The 24,998-nt window shown below is 35.6% G+C and overlaps 1 protein-coding gene across 1 annotated transcript in view; it reads left to right on the top strand.

Moving 5' to 3' along the window:
* Positions 1-24,998, top strand: part of LOC132558540 (fibrillin-2-like) — a 104,637-nt gene that overhangs the window by 30,817 nt on the left and 48,822 nt on the right. The window contains exons 14-32 of the mRNA XM_060223117.1: positions 1,036-1,302; positions 2,188-2,316; positions 4,230-4,364; positions 4,869-5,003; positions 6,046-6,312; positions 7,113-7,241; positions 8,777-8,911; positions 9,696-9,830; positions 10,873-11,139; positions 11,937-12,065; positions 13,902-14,036; positions 15,488-15,622; positions 15,911-16,177; positions 16,559-16,687; positions 21,863-21,967; positions 22,111-22,140; positions 23,064-23,198; positions 23,647-23,913; positions 24,663-24,791. Of these exons, the coding sequence (XP_060079100.1) occupies positions 1,036-1,302; positions 2,188-2,316; positions 4,230-4,364; positions 4,869-5,003; positions 6,046-6,312; positions 7,113-7,241; positions 8,777-8,911; positions 9,696-9,830; positions 10,873-11,139; positions 11,937-12,065; positions 13,902-14,036; positions 15,488-15,622; positions 15,911-16,177; positions 16,559-16,687; positions 21,863-21,967; positions 22,111-22,140; positions 23,064-23,198; positions 23,647-23,913; positions 24,663-24,791 (3,060 nt within the window). The remainder of the gene's footprint in view (positions 1-1,035; positions 1,303-2,187; positions 2,317-4,229; positions 4,365-4,868; positions 5,004-6,045; positions 6,313-7,112; positions 7,242-8,776; positions 8,912-9,695; positions 9,831-10,872; positions 11,140-11,936; positions 12,066-13,901; positions 14,037-15,487; positions 15,623-15,910; positions 16,178-16,558; positions 16,688-21,862; positions 21,968-22,110; positions 22,141-23,063; positions 23,199-23,646; positions 23,914-24,662; positions 24,792-24,998) is intronic.

Here is a 24,998-nt window from a genome sequence, read left to right as displayed (position 1 = left end):
GTAAGAGGAGTGAATGTATAAACCTTGTCAATCATCATCATGTTATTCTGTTAATTCTATAGAAATATTGATAAAATTTCAAAGTGAAAATCCAAGATGGTGGGCTGTTCAAATCCCCCTATGTCCATGATTCATTGTTCTTTTGTCGGGCTGTAAATATTTTTTGTTGTCGCTATTTCTAAATTCCATATGTAAGTTCCCTTTGGTCCCTTTTGATTTTGGTACTGATCAAAAATTTAAACTGGCTGACATGCGGCTATCTTGGATTTTCATTTGGAAGTTTGTTATCACTATTTCTTGAGGAATACTGCATATATAATTCTCAAATTTCATGTATAGGTTCCTCTTTGTCCCTAGTTGTGAGAGTTTGGGACTGATCAGAAAAACAAGGTTGCCAACGGGTGACCTTCTTGGATTTGGCAGTTAAAGATTTTCAGTACTATTTTTGCAAAGGAATGTTCAAACAGAAACAGAAGAGAAAAGAAAAAGATCCAATTTTCACAGAGTAAATAAAGATTAAACAATGGTGGGCACCTAGATCCCTCTTGGATCTCTTGTTCATTATTTTACAGTGAAGGACTATATTAGCATTTAACCATTGTGTATAAATTAGTTAGGTATAGACCATGGACAAGAGATATCTTTTTAAAAAGATTAAAATTCTTCAAATTGCAGCTAAACAAACACTGGAGCAATGAACCCTCTAGGTTTTCATCTACATGTGATATAGTTACCAGATCTGACAACTAATCACACAAGGACACGCCTCCAGAAGGGCTTATTTTGGTGTTTAAATGACATAATTTACATGATTGACAAGGATACTTTATAGGAAATCTACATATTCCTGGTCTATCATACACTTATCAACATTGAATCTGTAATATATACCACTATCAACAAAATCTGTGGTGTGGTCATTTGATACAACTACCTCAGTTTTAAATCTGACTAAACCATCTTGGTTTGGATGTGTGAAGTATATCATTGATTATAACACTATGTAACCAGGTTTCACTGTTGTGTCATTTTAAGGACCATGTCCTAATGGTGGGATGGCAGCACAGATTGACGGTACAGATAAACAGTGTGACAGAGATGTGGACTGTGGAGGAAGCTACCAGTGTACCAATAACTATTGTTGTCCAGTCACTATACAATCTGGGATGTGTCCATTTGATGGAATCCCACAGATGACAGAGATGGGAGAACCTCGCATGTGTAACAAGACCTCTAAATGTATGTCGAAGTCATATGGTTGTGAGGGAGTGTACTGCTGTCCCCGGAGATTTTCTACTGATGGTAAGTTATCACACAGATGTGAGGAAGGGTACTTGCTCCCCAGAGTTTCTCTGCTGATGGTAAGTTATCACACAGATGTGAGGGAGGGTACTCTTATCCAGTTGTGAGGGAGTGTACTGCTGTCCCCGGAGATTCTCTACTGATGGTAAGTTATCACACAGATGTGAGGGAGGGTACAAGCTCCCCAGAGATTCTCTGCTGATGGTAAGTTATCATACAGATGTGAGGGAGGGTACTGCTGTCCCCGGAGATTCTCTACTGATGGTAAGTTATCACACAGATGTGAGGGAGGGTACTGCTGTCCCCAGAGATTCTATACTGATGGTAAGTTATCACACAGATGTGAGGAAGGGTACAACTGATGATGATTTATCATAAAAGGATGAAAGTGGAGATTTGGATTTCTTCATTTCATCTTAAGATAAAAAACGTGAAATTATTGAACATTTTCATAAATATTTGAAATCAAGACGGCTTTATGACCACTTTTTATAAACTAACGTTCTTTAAAATTTAAGATACCCTTTGATATGAGAATCTTAAGAAATATAGTTAAATATATCTCAGCGTGTAAAAATGGAAGATTTGAGTTTGTTTTAATATTTTGAAGCAAATGATTGGAAATTTTGATGAACTTTGAGAATTGGCAAGAACCCCTTGAATAATTTTCCCATTTGATTCGTTTTGTAAGCAGCTTGAAATTTTAGAGACTTTTAAAGTGTCCTTGCTATTGACAGGAATATGCCCCGGAGATGCCTCACCAGAAATTATGGATTCAGTCTTCTTTCACAAATCTACATTTTAGTATTGAAAGAAAGTCACATTTTGATATTGATAATTAAGTTGTCATCCCATCAATCTAGTTATTTTGATGTTTTGTGACAGGAATATGCCCCGGAGATGCCTCACCAGAAATTATGGATGGTGCTGTAAGGACATGCCCTAACAACAACAGGTGTGGAGGAGGATACAGCTGTCAATTCGGCCACTGTTGTCCTGTCAGGGTCTTTACAGGTAAATACCAACACACATGATCATCAATACCTCAACTGATTATAAATACAATAAATACAATAAATACATGTATTACATACAATGGACTCTATCCTGTAGGAGGGTAGGGAGGGGGGGATGAGAGAGTCAGTAGAGCATAGGGATAATTATAAATACAATAAATACATGTATTACATACAATGGACTCTATCCTGTAAGAGGGTGGGGATGGGAGAGTCAGCAAGCTGAAAAGCAGATCAGGTTTTTTGACACTTGTTTCTCTGACAAGATGTTTTACTTCATTTCAACTCAATGACATCACAGAGCTCTGTCCCAAAATTGTGCTGGCTTTCCACCAGGCAATAATTCAACAGCAGCTAGTTGAATGTCCTGTAGATGGAAATGAAACCATTATTCATCAACATCTCCCTTTAACATCTTCTTCAAAGTAATCCAAAGATCTAGAATTATGATATTTGGCTGAAAGGTTTCTTGGTTGAAGCTCAGCAAAGTAGGTGGAAATAAATGATGTTGATGGATACTCAAGGTCACAGGGATCATGATAGTTGTTGGGTAGGTCCCCAGGATGAAGTTCAAAATGTAAGGAAAAGAATTGACCATAGGCATTATTCCAGGTCATGCATTTAAATTTGGTAAAAACAACTTCTTCAAATGAACCAAAAGGCCTAGAATCATAATATTTGGCTGCAGGTTGAAGCTTGACAAAATTAGTGAAAAGAAATGATCTTTGTTACCCATATTCAAGAACAATTTGTTAAAACTATCAAACAACTTTTTTTCTAATTAAACAAAATGACAAGAATCCTGATATATGGCTTGTAAGTGCCTTGGATGAAGCTTATCTAATATCACTAGAGTCAAATTTCATAAAAACATTCTAGCAAGTTATTGACCAAAATGCTAAGAATGTTGATATATAGTGGATAGATTCCAGATAAACCCATCAGAGTTTATGAAGAGAAAATTCCTTTAGCAATAATCAATGTCAAAGGAGTCATATTAGTTGGGATGTCCTAATGACTTCTTTGACTTCATAAAACAAGAATTTGAATACCAATGATTTGAAATGTCAGTGTATCTGTGAAGAGGTTTGAATATCAGGTGAGTTATAAAAGTGTATTGGGTTTCTTGTTTTTTATCCCACTTTTATCAGACGATGGGCTATTCAAAATCACACTGATCAAAAAAACAAAATGGCTGACAGTTGGCCATCTTGGATTTTGACTTTGAAAGTTTGTTATTGGTCTGTTTTGAGATAAACTGCATAGATCTTTATCAAATTTCATGTGTATGTTCCTCTTGGTCTCTATTTGTGCCTGTTTGAGATTGGGACTGATAATAAGAAAAACAAATGGCCGATACGCAGCCATTTAGGATTTCACATAGTAAAGACTTTTATTCCTATTTCTTAAGAAATACTGAATGGATCTCTCTAAAATTTTATAGCTATATTCCCACCAGTGTCTTTTTGTGCCCAATTGATTTTGGGACTGCTCAATGGAAACAAAGTGGCCTCCAGGTGACCATTTTGGATTTGGCTGGAAAAAATTATCGCTCCTTTTGCAAAATATTGTTCAAATGTCTTATCTATAAGAGCAAAAACAGAGATGAGAAGAGAAAAGAAGGGAAAGGATCCGTGTTTCAAAAAGCAAATAAAGATGAAACAATGGCGGATGGCAAGATCCCTCTGGGATCTCTTGTTTATCTCAAAGTTACTTTTTGCAGGTCTCTTAGAGAAATTGGTATAGAAACTATAAACATAACAGTAAAATTTCATTCTGAAAAAAAGAATTCTGAGACTGATATTAGTGAATGTATGCAAGAAATACATACTGCAACTGTAAAAATCATCTTTGTGTATCATAGGTCCAACACAGGTTCTAAAGCAAAACTCAACTTATGTATCTTCTCAGGTGTTTGTGCCAACGGAGGAAATGTGTCGATGGAGGATGGTAAAATGGTCATGTGTTCACCGGAAAAGCCATGTAACCAATCAGGATATACATGTAATAGAGCAGGTTACTGTTGTCCAGCGAAAGTCTACAAAGGTAAGGGGTCCAGTCTGAAACATATACATGTAATAGAGCAGGTTACAGGTTACTGTTGTCCAGCTAAAGTCTACAGAGGTAAGAGGTCCAGTCTGAAACATATACATGTAATAGAGCAGGTTACTGTTGTCCAGCTAAAGTCTACAGAGGTAAGAGGTCCAGTCTGAAACATATACATGTAATAGAGCAGGTTATTGTTGTCAAGCAAAAGTCTGCAGGGTAAGAGGTTCCAGCTTTGTTGATCTGTGATGGTCAAATTAAATAATGTCAGTCCTTATTGTCACTCTGAATCTATATTGTTGTATTGACATGAAATTTCTAATAAGTATTTCAGTCTGACTCTGTTTTTCAGATTATTAAATTTTCATGAAATAACTGAGTTATTTGAAGACATTTTCAAGTGATTTTCTAATCCAAGTATTATAAAAGTCATCAACCTTGTTAAGTGTACAAACTCAAATGATGACCACGATAACCCTGTTAATATGAACTTGTATGATACAGGTTACTGTCCTAATGGTGGTAAACCAGCATACCATGATGACCGACCGAAAACTTGTCATGATAACAAGTCATGTGATGGAGGGATGTACCACTGTGATGGTGGCTACTGTTGTCCTCAGAGTGTTGCCTTCAGTGGTAAGTAAAGAGGAGTGAATGTATAAACCTTGTCAATCATCATCATGTTATTCTGTTAATTCTATAGAAATATTGATAAAATTTCAAAGTGAAAATCCAAGATGGTGGGCTGTTCAAATCCCCCTATGTCCATGATTCATTGTTCTTCTGTCAGGCTGTAAATACTTTTTGTTGTCGCTATTTCTAAATTCCATATGTAAGTTCCCTTTGGTCCCTTTTGATTTTGGTACTGATCAAAACAGGAAATGGCCAACAGGCGGCCATTTTTTGGATTTTGATTTTGAAAGTTTGTTATCGCTACTTCTTGAGAGATACTGCATATATAATTCTCAAATTTCATGTATAGGTTCCTCTTTGTCCCTAGTTGTGAGAGTTTGGGACTGATCAGAAAAACAAGGTTGCCAATGGGTGACCTTCTTGGATTTGGCAGTTAAAGATTTTCAGTACTATTTTTGCAAAGGAATGTTCAAACAGAAACAGAGAAGAGAAAAGAAAAAGATCCAATTTTCACAGAGCAAATAAAGATTAAACAATGGTGGGCACCTAGATCCCTCTTGGATCTCTTGTTCATTATTTTACAGTGAAGGACTATATTAGCATTTAACCATTGTGTATAAATCAGTTAGGTATAGACCATGGACAAGAGATATCTGTAAAAAGATTAAAATTCTTCAAATTGCAGCTAAACAAACACTGGAGCAATGAACCCTCTAGGTTTTCATCTACATGTGATATAGTTACCAGACCTGACAACTAATCACACAAGGACACGCCTCCAGAAGGGCTTATTTTGGTGTTTAAATGACATAATTTACATGATTGACAAGGATACTTTATAGGAAATCTACATATTCCCAGTCTATCATACACTTATCAACATTGAATCTGTAATATATACCACTATCAACAAAATCTGTGGTGTGGTCATTTGATACAACTACCTCAGTTTTAAATCTGACTAAACCATCTTGGTTTGGATGTGTGAAGTATATCATTGATTATAACACTATGTAACCAGGTTTCACTGTTGTGTCATTATAAGGACCATGTCCTAATGGTGGGATGGCAGCACAGATTGACGGTACAGATAAACAGTGTGACAGAGATGTGGACTGTGGAGGAAGCTACCAGTGTACCAATAACTATTGTTGTCCAGTCACTATACAATCTGGGATGTGTCCATTTGATGGAATCCCACAGATGACAGAGATGGGAGAACCTCGCATGTGTAACAAGACCTCTAAATGTATGTCGAAGTCATATGGTTGTGAGGGAGTGTACTGCTGTCCCCGGAGATTCTCTACTGATGGTAAGTTATCACACAGATGTGAGGAAGGGTACTTGCTCCCCAGAGTTTCTCTGCTGATGGTAAGTTATCACACAGATGTGAGGGAGTGTACTGCTGTCCCTGGAGATTCTCTACTGATGGTAAGTTATCACACAGATGTGAGGGAGGGTTCTGCTGTCCCCAAAGATTCTCTGCTGATGGTAAGTTATCACACAGATGTGAGGGAGGGTACTGCTGTCCCAGGAGATTCTATACTGATGGTAAGTTATCACACAGACGTGAGGAAGGGTACAACTGATGATGATTTATCATAAAAGGATGAAAGTGGAGATTTGGATTTCTTCATTTCATCTTAAGATAAAAAACGTGAAATTATTGAACATTTTCATAAATATTTGAAATCAAGACGGCTTTATGACCACTTTTTATAAACTAACGTTCTTTAAAATTTAAGATACCCTTTGATATGAGAATCTTAAGAAATATAGTTAAATATATCTCAGTGTGTAGAAATGAAAGATTTGAGTTTGTTTTAATATTTTGAAGCAAATGATTGGAAATTTTGATGAACTTTGAGAATTGGCAAGAACCCCTTGAATAATTTTCCCATTTGATTCGTTTTGTAAGCAGCTTGAAATTTTAGAGACTTTTAAAGTGTCCTTCCTATTGACAGGAATATGCCCCGGAGATGCTTCACCAGAAATTATGGATTCAGTCTTCTTTCACAAATCTACATTTTAGTATTGAAAGAAAGTCACATCTTGATATTGATAATTAAGTTGTCATCCCATCAATCTAGTTATTTTGATGTTTTGTGACAGGAATATGCCCCGGAGATGCCTCACCAGAAATTATGGATGGTGCTGTAAGGACATGCCCTAACAACAACAGGTGTGGAGGAGGATACAGCTGTCAATTCGGCCACTGTTGTCCTGTCAGGGTCTTTACAGGTAAATACCAACACACATGATCATCAATACCTCAACTGATTATAAATACAATAAATACATGTATTACATACAATGGACTCTATCCTGTAAGAGGGTAGGGAGGGGGTGGGGGGAGTCAGTAGAGCATAGGGATAATTATAAATACAATAAATACATGTATTACATACAATGGACTCTATCCTGTAAGAGGGTGGGGATGGGAGAGTCAGCAAGCTGAAAAGCAGATCAGGTTTTTGACACTTGTTTCTCTGACAAGATGTTTTACTTCATTTCAACTCAATGACATCACAGAGCTCTGTCCCAAAATTGTGCTGGCTTTCCACCAGGCAATAATCCAACAGCAGCTAGTTGAATGTCCTGTAGATGGAAATGAAACCATTATTCATCAACATCTCCCTTTAACATCTTCTTCAAAGTAATCCAAATACTAGAATTATGATATTTGGCTGAAAGGTTTCTTGGTTGAAGCTCAGCAAAGTAAGTGGAAATAAATGATGTTGATGGATACTCAAGGTCACAGGGATCATGATAGTTGTTGGGTAGGTCCCCAGGATGAAGTTCAAAATGTAAGGAAAAGAATTGACCATAGGCATTATTCCAGGTCATGCATTTAAATTTGGTAAAAACAACTTCTTCAAATGAACCAAAAGGCCTAGAATCATAATATTTGGCTGCAGGTTGAAGCTTGACAAAATTAGTGAAAAGAAATGATCTTTGTTACCCATATTCAAGAACAATTTGTTAAAACTATCAAACAACTTTTTTTCTAATTAAACAAAATGACAAGAATCCTGATATATGGCTTGTAAGTGCCTTGGATGAAGCTTATCTAATATCACTAGAGTCAAATTTCATAAAAACATTCTAGCAAGTTATTGACCAAAATGCTAAGAATGTTGATATTTAGTGGATAGATTCCAGATAAACCCATCAGAGTTTATGAAGAGAAAATTCCTTTAGCAATAATCAATGTCAAAGGAGTCATATTAGTTGAGATGTCCAAATGACTTCTTTGACTTCATAAAACAAGAATTTGAATACCAATGATTTGAAATGTCAGTGTATCTGTGAAGAGGTTTGAATATCAGGTGAGTTATAAAAGTGTATTGGGTTTCTTGTTTTTTATCCCACTTTTATCAGACGATGGGCTATTCAAAATCACACTGATCAAAAAAACAAAATGGCTGACAGTTGGCCATCTTGGATTTTGACTTTGAAAGTTTGTTATTGGTCTGTTTTGAGATAAACTGCATAGATCTTTATCAAATTTCATGTGTATGTTCCTCATGGTCTCTATTTGTGCCTGTTTGAGATTGGGACTGATAATAAGAAAAACAAATGGCCGATACACAGCCATTTAGGATTTCACATAGTAAAGACTTTTATTCCTATTTCTTAAGAAATACTGAATGGATCTCTCTAAAATTTTATAGCTATATTCCCACCAGTGTCTATTTGTGCCCAATTGATTTTGGGACTGCTCAATGGAAACAAAGTGGCCTCCAGGTGAAAACTCAACTTATGTATCTTCCCAGGTGTTTGTGCCAACGGAGGAAATGTGTCGATGGAGGATGGTAAAATGGTCATGTGTTCAGAGGAGAAGCCATGTGACCAATCAGGATATACATGTAATAGAGCAGGTTACTGTTGTCCAGCTAAAGTCTACAAAGGTAAGGGGTCCAGTCTGAAACATATACATGTAATAGAGCAGGTTACTGTTGTCCAGCTAAAGTCTACAGAGGTAAGAGGTCCAGTCTGAAACATATACATGTAATAGAGCAGGTTACTGTTGTCCAGCTAAAGTCTGCAAAGGTAAGAGGTCCAGTCTGAAACATATACATGTAATAGAGCAGGTTACTGTTGTCCAGCTAGTCTACAAAGGTAAGGGTAATAGTCCAGTCTGAAACATATACATGTAATAGAGCAGGTTACTGTTGTCCAGCTAAAGTCTACAAAGGTAAGAGGTCCAGTCTGAAACATATACATGTAATAGAGCAGGTTACTGTTGTCCAGCTAAAGTCTACAGAGGTAAGAGGTTCAGTCTGAAACATATACATGTAATAGAGCAGGTTACTGTTGTCCAGCTAAAGTCTACAGAGGTAAGAGGTCCAGTCTGAAACATATACACGTAATAGAGCAGGTTATTGTTGTCAAGCAAAAGTCTGCAGGGTAAGAGGTTCCAGCTTTGTTGATCTGTGATGGTCAAATTAAATAATGTCAGTCCTTATTGTCACTCTGAATCTATATTGTTGTATTGACATGAAATTTCTAATAAGTATTTCAGTCTGACTCTGTTTTTCAGATTATTAAATTTTCATGAAATAACTGAGTTATTTGAAGACATTTTCAAGTGATTTTCTAATCCAAGTATTATAAAAGTCATCAACCTTGTTAAGTGTACAAACTCAAATGATGACCACGATAACCCTGTTAATATGAACTTGTATGATACAGGTTACTGTCCTAATGGTGGTAAACCAGCATACCATGATGACCGACCGAAAACTTGTCATGATAACAAGTCATGTGATGGAGGGATGTACCACTGTGATGGTGGCTACTGTTGTCCTCAGAGTGTTGCCTTCAGTGGTAAGTAAAGAGGAGTGAATGTATAAACCTTGTCAATCATCATCATGTTATTCTGTTAATTCTATAGAAATATTGATAAAATTTCAAAGTGAAAATCCAAGATGGTGGGCTGTTCAAATCCCCCTATGTTCATGAATCATTGTTCTTTTGTCGGGCTGTAAATACTTTTTGTTGTCGCTATTTCTAAATTCCATATGTAAGTTCCCTTTGGTCCCTTTTGATTTTGGTACTGATCAAAACAGGAAATGGCTAACAGGCGGCCATTTTTTTTATTTTGATTTTGAAAGTTTGTTATCGCTACTTCTTGAGAGATACTGCATATATAATTCTCAAATTTCATGTATAGGTTCCTCTTTGTCCCTAGTTGTGAGAGTTTGGGACTGATCAGAAAAACAAGGTTGCCAATGGGTGACCTTCTTGGATTTGGCAGTTAAAGATTTTCAGTACTATTTTTGCAAAGGAATGTTCAAACAGAAACAGAGAAGAGAAAAGAAAAAGATCCAATTTTCACAGAGCAAATAAAGATTAAACAATGGTGGGCACCTAGATCCCTCTTGGATCTCTTGTTCATTATTTCACAGTGAAGGACTATATTAGCATTTAACCATTGTGTATAAATCAGTTAGGTATAGACCATGGACAAGAGATATCTGTAAAAAGATTAAAATTCTTCAAATTGCAGCTAAACAAACACTGGAGCAATGAACCCTCTAGGTTTTCATCTACATGTGATATAGTTACCAGATCTGACAACTAATCACACAAGGACACGCCTCCAGAAGGGCTTATTTTGGTGTTTAAATGACATAATTTACATGATTGACAAGGATACTTTATAGGAAATCTACATATTCCCAGTCTATCATACACTTATCAACATTGAATCTGTAATATATACCACTATCAACAAAATCTGTGGTGTGGTCATTTGATACAACTACCTCAGTTTTAAATCTTACTAAACCATCTTGGTTTGGATGTGTGAAGTATATCATTGATTATAACACTATGTAACCAGGTTTCACTGTTGTGTCATTATAAGGACCATGTCCTAATGGTGGGATGGCAGCACAGATTGACGGTACAGATAAACAGTGTGACAGAGATGTGGACTGTGGAGGAAGCTACCAGTGTACCAATAACTATTGTTGTCCAGTCACTATACAATCTGGGATGTGTCCATTTGATGGAATCCCACAGATGACAGAGATGGGAGAACCTCGCATGTGTAACAAGACCTCTAAATGTATGTCGAAGTCATATGGTTGTGAGGGAGTGTACTGCTGTCCCCGGAGATTTTCTACTGATGGTAAGTTATCACACAGATGTGAGGAAGGGTACTTGCTCCCCAGAGATTCTCTGCTGATGGTAAGTTATCATACAGATGTGAGGGAGGGTACTGCTGTCCCTGGAGATTCTCTACTGATGGTAAGTTATCACACAGATGTGAGGGAGGGTACTGCTGTCCCCAGAGATTCTCTACTGAGGGTAAGTTATCATACAGATGTGAGGGAGGGTACTGCTGTCCCCAGAGATTCTCTACTGATGGTAAGTTATCACACAGATGTGAGGAAGGGTACAACTGATGATGATTTATCATAAAAGGATGAAAGTGGAGATTTGGATTTCTTCATTTCATCTTAAGATAAAAAACGTGAAATTATTGAACATTTTCATAAATATTTGAAATCAAGACGGCTTTATGACCACTTTTTATAAACTAACGTTCTTTAAAATTTAAGATACCCTTTGATATGAGAATCTTAAGAAATATAGTTAAATATATCTCAGTGTGTAGAAATGAAAGATTTGAGTTTGTTTTAATAGTTTGAAGCAAATGATTGGAAATTTTGATGAACTTTGAGAATTGGCAAGAACCCCTTGAATAATTTTCCCATTTGATTCGTATTTGTCAAGCAGCTTGAAATTTTTATAGACTTTTAAAGTTCTTTAACATTTAAGATGCCCTTTGATATGAGATGCTTCACCAGAAATTATAGATATATCTCTTCTTGTAAAAATCTACATTTTAGTATTAATATTTTGAAGCAAATGATTTGAAATTTTGTCATCTTTCAATTTAGTTATTTTGATGTTTTGTGACAGGAATATGCCCCGGAGATGCCTCACCAGAAATTATGGATGGTGCTGTAAGGACATGCCCTAACAACAAGAGGTGTGGAGGAGGATACAGCTGTCAATTCGGCCACTGTTGTCCTGTCAGGGTCTTTACAGGTAAATACCAACACACATGATCATCAATACCTCAACTGATTATAAATACAATAAATACATGTATAACATACAATGGACTCTATCCTGTAAGAGGGTGGGGATGGGAGAGTCAGCAAGCTGAAAAGCAGATCAGGTTTTTGACACTTGTTTCTCTGACAAGATGTTTTACTTCATTTCAACTCAATGACATCACAGAGCTCTGTCCCAAAATTGTGCTGGCTTTCCACCAGGCAATAATCCAACAGCAGCTAGTCGAATGTCCTGTAGATGGAAATGAAGCCATTATTCATCAACATCTCCCTTTAACATCTTCTTCAAAATAATCCAAATACATAGAATTATGATATTTGGCTGAAAGGTTTCTTGGTTGAAGCTCAGCAAAGTAAGTGGAAATAAATGATGTTGATGGATACTCAAGGTCACAGGGATCATGATAGTTGTTGGGTAGGTCCCCAGGATGAAGTTCAAAATGTAAGGAAAAGAATTGACCATAGGCATTATTCCAGGTCATGCATTTAAATTTGGTAAAAACAACTTCTTCAAATGAACCAAAAGGCCTAGAATCATAATATTTGGCTGCAGGTTGAAGCTTGACAACATTAGTGAAAAGAAATGATCTTGGTTACCCATATTCAAGAACAATTAGTTAAAACTATCAAACAACTTTTTTCTAATTAAACAAAATGACAAGAATCCTGATATATGGCTTGTAAGTGCCTTGGATGAAGCTTATCTAATATCACTAGAGTCAAATTTCATAAAAACATTCTAGCAAGTTATTAACCAAAATGCTAAGAATGTTGATATTTAGTGGATAGATTCCAGATAAACCCATCAGAGTTTATGAAGAGAAAATTCCTTTAGCAATAATCAATGTCAAAGGAGTCATATTAGTTGAGATGTCCAAATGAATTCTTTGACTGCATCAAACAAGAATTTGAATACTAGTGATTTGAAATGTCAGTGTATCTGTGAAGAGGTTTGAATATCAGGTGAGTAATAAAAGTGTATTGGGTTTCTTGTTTTTTATCCCACTTTTATCAGCTGATGGGCTATTCAAAATCACTCTGATCAGAAAAACAAAATGGCTGACAGTTGGCCATCTTGGATTTTGACTTTGAAAGTTTGTTATTGCTCTATTTTGAGATAAACTTTGTTTGTTATTGCTCTATTTTGAGATAAACTGCATAGATCTTTATCAAATTTCATGTGTAGGTCCCTCTTGGTCTCTATTTGTGCCTGTTTGAGATTGGGACTGATAATAAGAAAAACAAATGGCCGATATGCAGACATTTAAGATTTCACATAGTAAAGACTTTTATTCCTATTCCTTAAGAAGTACTGAATGGATCTCTCTAAAATTTTATAGCTATATTCCCACCAGTGTCTATTTGTGCCCAATTGATTTTGGGACTGCTCAATGGAAACAAAGTGGCCTCCAGGTGACCATTTTGGATTTGGCTGGAAAAAATTATCGCTATTTTTGCAAAGGATTGTTCAAATGTCTTATCAATAAGAGCAAAAACAGAGATGAGAAGAGAAAAGAAGGGAAAGGATCCAACTTTCAAAAAGCAAATAAAGATGAAACAAAGGCGGACGGGAAGATCCCTCTGGGATCTCTTGTTTATCTCAAAGTTACTTTTTGCAGGTCTCTTAGAGAAATTGGTATAGAAACTATAAACATAACAGTAAAATTTCATTCTGAAAAAAAGAATTCTGAGACTGATATTAGTGAATGTATGCAAGAAATACATACTGCAACTGTAAAAATCATCTTTGTGTATCATAGGTCCAACACAGGTTCTAAAGCAAAACTCAACTTATGTATCTTCTCAGGTGTTTGTGCCAACGGAGGAAATGTGTCAATGGAGGATGGTAAAATGGTCATGTGTTCACCGGAAAAGCCATGTAACCAATCAGGATATACATGTAATAGAGCAGGTTACTGTTGTCCAGCGAAAGTCTACAAAGGTAAGAGGTTCAGTCTGAAACATATACATGTAATAGAGCAGGTTACTGTTGTCCAGCTAAAGTCTACAGAGGTAAGAGGTCCAGTCTGAAACATATACATGTAATAGAGCAGGTTACTGTTGTCCAGCTAAAGTCTACAGAGGTAAGGGGTCCAGTCTGAAACATATACATGTAATAGAGCAGGTTACTGTTGTCCAGCTAAAGTCTACAAAGGTAAGAGGTCCAGTCTGAAACATATACATGTAATAGAGCAGGTTACTGTTGTCCAGCTAAAGTCTACAGAGGTAAGAGGTCCAGTCTGAAACATATACAGGTAATAGAGCAGGTTACTGTTGTCCAGCTAAAGTCTACAGAGGTAAGAGGTCCAGTCTGAAACATATACATGTAATATAGCAGGTTACTGTTGTCCAGCTAAAGTCTACAAAGGTTAAGAGGTCCAGTCTGAAACATATACATGTAATAGAGCAGGTTACTGTTGTCCAGCTAAAGTCTACAGAGGTAAGAGGTCCAGTCTGAAACATATACAGGTAATAGAGCAGGTTACTGTTGTCCAGCTAAAGTCTACAGAGGTAAGAGGTCCAGTCTGAAACATATACATGTAATAGAGCAGGTTACTGTTGTCCAGCTAAAGTCTACAAAGGTAAGAGGTCCAGTCTGAAACATATACATGTAATAGAGCAGGTTACTGTTGTCCAGCTAAAGTCTACAGAGGTAAGAGGTTCCAGCTTTGTTGGTCTGTGATGGTCATTTTAAATAATGTCAGCCCTGAATGTCACTCTGAATCTAAATTGTGTTATTGATATGAAATTTCTAATAAATATTTCAATCTGACTCCTTTCTTCAGCGTAATCAACTTTTCATGAATTACTTGAGTTAGTTGGACTTTTTCTCCTGATCCTCTGATCCAAATGTTATAAGTCATCAACCTTGTTAAGTGTACAAACTCAAATAATTGATGACCACAGTAACCATGTTAATATGAACTGGAGTTACTGCCCTTTGTTAAAATTTCATATCTGAAGCATAACTTTACTTGCATTTCAGCTAGTATAACAAAACCTTTGTGTAGATTTTGGCCATACTAAGACAATGTGATATGTACTACATTCAGGTCTCTCAACCCCTTAATTACAGAGGTACTACTCTTTCTTAAAAAATTAGTAGTAAAGATACATGTGCTGGTATTTACGATAGAACAATGAAAATTGATGTATACATTGGTCATATTAAGACTGTGCAGTGTATCAAATTCATGGCCCTTTGCTCCTCAATTACAGAGTTATTACCCTTTGTTAAGATTTTTTAACATTATCATTGCTTTGGTTCATTCATGAAACTTAGTGTATACATTGGTCAAACTAAAGTTATGTGCAGTATACTAAATTCAGAGCCTGTGACAAGTTGTTTTTGGGGAGCATTCATCAGTATGACTGACATTCTTGTTTCTACAGGTTACTGTCCTAATGGTGGTAAACCAGCATACCATGATGGCCGACCCGCAACTTGTCATGCTAACAAGTCATGTGATGGAGGGATGTACCACTGTGATGGTGGCTACTGTTGTCCTCCGAGAGTTGCCTTCAGTGGTAAGTAAAGGAGAGTATAAAACTTGTCAATCATCTTGATGTTATTCTGTTACACATATCATTCTCTGATCATTTCTTTACGTTTTAAAATTGTGAAAGTGTTTTTGTGTGGCCGGTATCCCGAATTTGATTTTGTCACAGTCCTAGATTTATAAACCTGAAAACACATAACTACCACAGTTGTACATCTTACTGAAAACCATGATCTTAATTGTTTGTTTGGCTGTGTGAAGTATATCACTGATTATAACACTATGTAACCAGGTTTCACTGTTGTGTCATTATAAGGACCATGTCCTAATGGTGGGATGGCAGCACGGATTGACGGTACAGATAAACAGTGTGACAGAGATGTGGACTGTGGAGGAAGCTACCAGTGTACCAATAACTATTGTTGTCCAGTCACTGTACAATCTGGGATGTGTCCATTTGATGGAATCCCGAAGATGACAGAGATGGGAGAACCTCGCATGTGTAACAGGACCTCTCAATGTATGTCAAAGTCATATGGTTGTGAGGAAGTGTTCTGCTGTCCCCGGAGATTCTCTACTGATGGTAAGTTATCACACAGATGTGAGGGAGTGTACTGCTGTCCCAAGAGATTCTCTGCTGATGGTAAGTTATACAGATGTGAGGGAGGGTACTGCTGTCCCTGGAGATTCTCTACTGATGGTATGTTACCACACAGATGTGAGGAAGGGTTCCTGCTGTCTCCAAAATTTGATTGTTGAAGATATAGCAAAAATATAAAATGAATTTTTGATTTCACTGACAATTGTCAATACAAATCTCCATCTTAGGATGAAAACTGTATGTTAATATCAGTCTCATGCAGAACTGATGCTTTTATACTTTTTAGGATACTTACCTTATAAAGTTTGTGATGTGATTGTCATCCCCAAGGTAATGTTTAACTGGTTTTACCCATTATGGCAGGTATATGTCCTGGAGATGCCTCACCAGAAATTATGGATGGTGTTGTAAGGACATGCCCTAACAACAAGAGGTGTGGAGGAGGATACAGCTGTCAATTTGGCCACTGTTGTCCTGTCAGGGTTTTTACAGGTAAATACAAGCTATAATGTTGATATTCCTCTACTGCAAAATACTTCTAGGTCTGTTGATACTGAAATCCTTATCCAAGAAGAAAAATGATTATATGTAAATAGCAGTGTAGCATGGTATTGTGAAGCATGGGAAAATTAACAAGGGTCAAAATACCATAATGGTGAAATAAACATCGTTATGGTAAAGTGAAGTCACATCATATTTATGCACAGAAAAATATAAAATGCCATTCAAAGAATACTCTATTCAATGAAATTCACAGAAAACTCGGTACAATGCTATTCAAAGAATTCTCTATACAATGTATATCACAGAATTCTCTGTACAATGTAATTCACAGAATTCTCTGTACAATGTAATTCACAGAATCGTCTGTACAATGTAATTCACAGAATCGTCTGTACAATGTAATTCACAGAATCGTCTGTACAATGTAATTCACAGAATACTCTGTACAATGTAATTCACAGAATTCTCTGTACAATGTAATTCACAGAATTGTCTGTACAATGTAATTCACAGAATCGTCTGTACAATGTAATTAACAGAATACTCTGTACAATGTAATTAACAGAATACTCTGTACAATGTAATTCACAGAATTGTCTGTACAATGTAATTAACAGAATACTCTGTACAATGTAATTAACAGAATACTCTGTACAATGTAATTCACAGAATCGTCTGTACAATGTAATTAATTCACAGAATACTCTGTACAATGAAATTCACAGAATCGTCTGTACAATGTAATTCACAGAATCGTCTGTACAATGTAATTCACAGAATCGTCTGTACAATGTAATTCACAGAATACTCTGTACAATGTAATTCACAGAATCGTCTGTACAATGTAATTCACAGAATCGTCTGTACAATGTAATTCACAGAATCGTCTGTACAATGTAATTCACAGAATACTCTGTACAATGTAATTAACAGAATCGTCTGTACAATGTAATTCACAGAATCGTCTGTACAATGTAATTCACAGAATCGTCTGTACAATGTAATTAACAGAATCGTCTGTACAATGTAATTCACAGAATCGTCTGTACAATGTAATTCACAGAATCGTCTGTACAATGTAATTCACAGAATACTCTGTCTGTACAGAATACTCTGTAATGTAATTCACAGAATACTCTGTACAATGTAATTCACAGAATCGTCTGTACAATGTAATTCACAGAATACTCTGTACAATGTAATTAACAGAATACTCTGTACAATGTAATTCACAGAATACTCTGTACAATGTAATTCACAGAATTGTCTGTACAATGTAATTCACAGAATACTCTGTACAATGTAATTCACAGAATACTCTGTACAATGTAATTAACAGAATACTCTGTACAATGTAATTCACAGAATACTCTGTACAATGTAATTCACAGAATACTCTGTACAATGTAATTAACAGAATACTCTGTACAATGTAATTAACAGAATCGTCTGTACAATGTAATTCACAGAATCGTCTGTACAATGTAATTCACAGAATCGTCTGTACAATGTAATTAACAGAATCGTCTGTACAATGTAATTCACAGAATACTCTGTACAATGTAATTCACAGAATACTCTGTACAATGTAATTCACAGAATCGTCTGTACAATGTAATTAACAGAATACTCTGTACAATGTAATTCACAGAATACTCTGTACAATGTAATTAACAGAATACTCTGTACAATGTAATTAACAGAATCGTCTGTACAATGTCATTAACAGAAAACTGTGTACAATGTAATTCACAGAATACTCTGTACAATGTAATTCACAGAATCGTCTGTACAATGAAATTCACAGAATTCTCTGTACAATGTAATTCACAGAATCGTCTGTACAATGTAATTCACAGAATACTCTGTACAATGTAATTAACAGAATACTCTGTACAATGTAATTCACAGAATCGTCTGTACAATGTAATTAACAGAATCGTCTGTACAATGTAATTCACAGAATACTCTGTACAATGTAATTCACAGAATACTCTGTACAATGTAATTCACAGAATCGTCTGTACAATGTAATTCACAGAATACTCTGTACAATGTAATTCACAGAATACTCTGTACAATGTAATTAACAGAATACTCTGTACAATGTAATTAACACAGAATACAGAATACTCTGTACAATGTAATTAACAGAATACTCTGTACAATGTAATTGACAGAATACTCTGTACAATGTAATTCACAGAATACTCTGTACAATGTAATTCACAGAATCGTCTGTACAATGTAATTAACAGAATACTCTGTACAATGTAATTCACAGAATCGTCTGTACAATGTAATTCACAGAATACTCTGTACAATGTAATTAACAGAATCGTCTGTACAATGTAATTCACAGAATACTCTGTACAATGTAATTCACAGAATACTCTGTACAATGTAATTCACAGAATTCACAGAATACTCTGTACAATGTAATTCACAGAATCGTCTGTACAATGTAATTCACAGAATACTCTGTACAATGTAATTAACAGAATACTCTGTACAATGTAATTCACAGAATACTCTGTACAATGTAATTCACAGAATACTCTGTACAATGTAATTAACAGAATACTCTGTACAATGTAATTAACAGAATCGTCTGTACAATGTAATTAACAGAATACTCTGTACAATGTAATTCACAGAATCGTCTGTACAATGTAATTAACAGAATACTCTGTACAATGTAATTAACAGAATCGTCTGTACAATGTAATTAACAGAATTCTCTGTACAATGTAATTCACAGAATTCTCTGTACAATGTAATTAACAGAATCGTCTGTACAATGTAATTCACAGAATACTCTGTACAATGTAATTCACAGAATACTCTGTACAATGTAATTAACAGAATCGTCTGTACAATGTAATTCACAGAAAACTGTGTACAATGTAATTCACAGAATACTCTGTACAATGTAATTCACAGAATACTCTGTACAATGTAATTAACAGAATACTCTGTACAATGTAATTCACAGAATCGTCTGTACAATGTAATTCACAGAATCGTCTGTACAATGTAATTAACAGAATCCTCTGTACAATGTAATTCACAGAATCGTCTGTACAATGTAATTCACAGAATCGTCTGTACAATGTAATTCAGAGAATTCTCTGTACAATGTAATTAACAGAATCGTCTGCACACAGAATTGTCTGTACAATGTAATTCACAGAATTGTCTGTACAATGTAATTAACAGAATACTCTATGCAATGTAATTCACTGAATACTCTGTACAATGTAATTAACAGAATACTCTGTACAATGTAATTCACAGAATCGTCTGTACAATGTAATTAACAGAATCGTCTGTACAATGTAATTCACAGAATCGTCTGTACAATGTAATTCACAGAATCGTCTCGTCTGTACAATGTAATTCACAGAATCGTCTGTACAATGTAATTAACAGAATACTCTGTACAATGTAATACAGAATCTCTGTACAATGTAATTCACAGAATCGTCTGTACAATGTAATTAACAGAATACTCTGTACAATGTAATTAACAGAATACTCTGTACAATGTAATGTAATTCACAGAATCGTCTGTACAATGTAATTAACAGAATACTCTGTACAATGTAATTCACAGAATCCTCTGTACAATGTAATTAACAGAATACTCTATGCAATGTAGCTCATCAGGGATATTTTTTTTCCATTTATTTGGGAAGTCAATTTTTTTTCAAATTTTTTTTTGGGGGGGAATGGTACAATGTTTCACAGAATTTACAATGTAATTGGTAAATCCAATTGGGACATGGTAATTCATCAAGGAGCACAATGAAAAGAATACTCACAATGAATATTAAGTACAATGTAACTCACAGAATACTGTATACAGTGTAGATATTGGATACTATTTACAGTTAACTCAGAATACATATACAGTGTAACATTCACAGAATACTACTATACACAGTATAACCCACAGATACTATTTACATTGAATGCTATATAGACTATAACTTTATACAATGTAACTCACACAGTACTGTATACACTATTACTCACCGAGACAAAATACTATAACTCACTCAATACCATATATACTGTAACTCACTGTGACAAAATAGTATAACTCACTCAATACTATATATACTGTAACTCACTGTGACAAAATACTATAACTCACTCAATACTATATATACTGTAACTCACTGTGACAATATACTATAACTCACTCAATACTATATATACTGTAACTCACTGAGACAATATACTATAACTCCCTCAATACTATATATACTGTAACTCACCGAGACAAAATACTATAACTCACTCAATACTATATATACTGTAACTCACTGAGACAATATACTATAACTCACTCAATACTACATATACTGTAACTCACTGTGACAAAATAGTATAACTCACTCAATACTACATATACTGTAACTCACTGAGACAAAATACTATAACTCCCTCAATACTATATATACTGTAACTCACCGAGACAAAATACTATAACTCCCTCAATACTATATATACTGTAACTCACTGAGACAATATACTATAACTCACTCAATACTATATATACTGTAACTCACTGAGACAATATACTATAACTCACTCAATACTATATATACTGTAACTCACTGAGACAATATACTATAACTCCCTCAATACTACATATACTGTAACTCAATGAGACAATATACTATAACTCACTCAATACCATATATACTATAACTTACTCATGCTATTTACTATGACCATAATGTGGTTAGAAACCCATCTATTTGGGGGGTGATCAGATAGGTCAGTGCAGATTGAACTTTATCCCTTACAGTTATCAGAATTAAGTCACTCTGATGCCATGATCGAAATGGAGAATTTTAAAAACCGAACATGAAAAATGAAGCATTTGTTAAAATTAAATTAAAAATTAACTTCATGTCTGAAATATTTTTAACAGATCTAAAAAAACATTATCATTGCAACTTTAAGTCTGATTTTTAATTTGTTTTTCCATATTTGTTATGTTACTTTCAGGAGCTAAACACATTTTGAATATCTTATCATTCATACCACCAGGAAATTATGGTAATATCATTTTTACAATATATCTCATTATGGATATAAATGTTACCATATTTCAATGTTTAATTGTATGTAAAATTCAACATTTCCCAGGTGTTTGTGCCAACGGAGGAAATGTGTCGATGGAGGATGGTGAAATGGTCATGTGTTCACCGGAGAAGCCATGTAACCAGTCAGGATATACATGTAATAGAGCAGGTTACTGTTGTCCAGCTTTCTACAAAGGTAAACATGAAAAATGAAGCATTGAAACATATACATGTAAAAATTTACTGTTGTCCAGCTAAAGTTTAACTAAAAAGGTAAGAGGTTGCAGTTTAACATATAATGTAATAGAGCAGGTTACTGTTGTCCAGCTAAAGTCTACAAAGGTAAGAGGTCCAGTCTGAAACATATACAGGTAATAGAGCAGGTTACTGTTGTCCAGCTAAAGTCTACAAAGGTAAGGGGTCCAGTCTGAAACATATACATGTAATAGAGCAGGTTACTGTTGTCCAGCTAAAGTCTACAGAGGTAAGGGGTTTAGTCTGAAACATATACATGTAATAGAGCAGGTTATTGTTGTCCAGCTAAAGTCTTCAGAGGTAAGAGGTCCAGTCTGAAACATATACATGTAATAGAGCAGGTTACTGTTGTCCAGCTAAAGTCTACAGAGGTAAGAGGTCCAGTCTGAAACATATACATGTAATAGAGCAGGTTACTGTTGTCCAGCTAAAGTCCACAAAGGTAAGGGGTCCAGTCTGAAACATATACAGGTAATAGAGCAGGTTACTGTTGTCCAGCTAAAGTCTACAAAGGTAAGAGGTCCAGTCTGAAACATATACATGTAATAGAGCAGGTTACTGTTGTCCAGCTAAAGTCTTCAGAGGTAAGAGGTTTAGTCTGAAACATATACATGTAATAGAGCAGGTTACTGTTGTCCAGCTAAAGTCTACAGAGGTAAGAGGTTCAGTCTGAAACATATACATGTAATAGAGCAGGTCACTGTTGTCCACCTAAAGTCTTCAGGGTAAGAGGTTCCAGCTTTGTTGGTCTGTGATGGTCAAATTAAATAATGTCAGTCCTTATTGTCACTCTGAATCGATATTGTTGTATTGACATGAAATTTCTAATAAGTATTTCAGTCTGACTCTATTTTTCAGATTATTAAATTTTCATGAAATAACTGAGTTATTTGAAGACATTTTCAAGTGATTTTCTAATCCAAGTATTATAAAATTCATCAACCTTGTTAAGTGTACAAACTCAAATGGTGACCACAATAACCCTGTTAATATGAACTTGTTTGATACAGGTTACTGTCCTAATGGTGGTAAACCAGCATACCATGATGGCCGACCCGCAACTTGTCATGATAACAAGTCATGTGATGGAGGGATGTACCACTGTGATGGTGGCTACTGTTGTCCTCAGAGTGTTGTATTTAGTGGTAAGTAAGGGGACAGATTGGGTGACCTTGATTTTACACCTTGTCAATGTAATTTATTTTTTTGTTTATGTGAGCGGTCTTAGGTCATGTGAATGTTACATGATTATTTGGTTCAGTGATCACTCTCAAACAATTAAGAATATATATTATGATTTTTCTTTTTTTTTTTTTAAAAAAAATCTTCATAGGACTAGATTTCAAACATGCTGTCAGTTGCTACCTTAGAAGATGAGATTTTTGATATCAAAGTTTGTTATCATTTTCTAATACCTAATAAATAATGGCGTTTCCTCATTATCTTGACATTTTTATTTTGATCATTTCTCCCTCACTTCCTGTCAGCCTCAAAGTTTTACCCGCTGTCATTCATGTATTTATATGTGTATCTGATAAATGAAGGTGTGCAATGGTTTGTATTAGGTAATTATAGATGTTTTAAAACTTTAAGGACCATGTCCCAATGGTGGGATGGCAGCACAGATTGACGGTACAGATAAACAGTGTGACAGAGATGTGGACTGTGGAGGAAGCTACCAGTGTACCAATAACTATTGTTGTCCAGTCACTATACAATCTGGGATGTGTCCATTTGATGGAATCCCACAGATGACAGAGATGGGAGAACCTCGCATGTGTAACAGGACCTCTAAATGTATGTCAAAGTCATATGGTTGTGAGGGAGTGTACTGCTGTCCCCGGAGATTTTCTACTGATGGTAAGTTATCACACAGATGTGAGGGAGGGTACTGCTGTCCCCGGAGATTCTCTACTGATGGTAAGTTATCACACAGATGTGAGGGAGGGTACTGCTGTCCTTGGAGATTCTCTACTGATGATAAGTTATCATACAGATGTGAGGGAGGGTACTGCTGTCCCCGGAGTTTCTCTGCTGATGGTAAATTATCACACAGATGTGAGGGAGGGTACTGCTGTCCCCAGAGTTTCTCTGCTGATGGTAAATTATCACACAGATGTGAGGGAGGGTACTGCTGTCCCCAGAGATTCTCTACTGATGGTAAGTTATCACACAGATGTGAGGGAGTGTACTGCTGTCCCCGGAGATTTTCTACTGATGGTAAGTTATCACACAGATGTGAGGGAGTGTACTGCTGTCCCCGGAGATTTTCTACTGATGGTAAGTTATCACACAGATGTGAGGGAGGGTACTGCTGTCCCCAGAGTTTCTCTGCTGATGGTAAATTATCACACAGATGTGAGGGAGGGTACTGCTGTCCCCAGAGTTTCTCTGCTGATGGTAAATTATCACACAGATGTGAGGGAGGGTTCTGCTGTCCCCCGAAATTCTCTACTGATGGTTAGTTATCATACAGACACAAGCTATACTATGAATCTGATTTCTCAAATGTGATTATGTTATCAGCTGATCCAGATTGTTATTAATACGGATGTTATGATTTTATATTTTAAGTCTTATCTATTTTTGTATTATTTTTTTTTTTATAGGTATATGTCAAGGTGATGCTGTACCGGAATTGATGGACAATGTGGTGAGGAAATGCCCCAATAACACTAGATGTGGGGCAGGATACACCTGTCACTTTGACCACTGTTGTCCTGCAAGGGTCTTTACAGGTAAAAACCAGTTAACATGTTGATATTCCTTTCATAGCAATACTGGTTACCATGATATCTCTATGATCAATGCTTAGTCGTATTTAAAATCAGAATGAAAGAAGATAACCATAATGATGTTAAGTCAGTAATTCTGAAAATGTATTAAAAACAGGATTTCTTAAAGTGAATATCTGATCAGTATGACATTATTGATAGAAAATTTTC

The sequence above is a fragment of the Ylistrum balloti genome, unplaced genomic scaffold (assembly GCF_031769215.1).
Source record: "Ylistrum balloti isolate Yb309-2 unplaced genomic scaffold, AGI_CSIRO_Ybal_v1 Utg370794, whole genome shotgun sequence".
NCBI lineage: Eukaryota > Metazoa > Mollusca > Bivalvia > Pectinida > Pectinidae > Ylistrum > Ylistrum balloti.
This window is presented reverse-complemented; position numbering and strand designations above follow the sequence as displayed.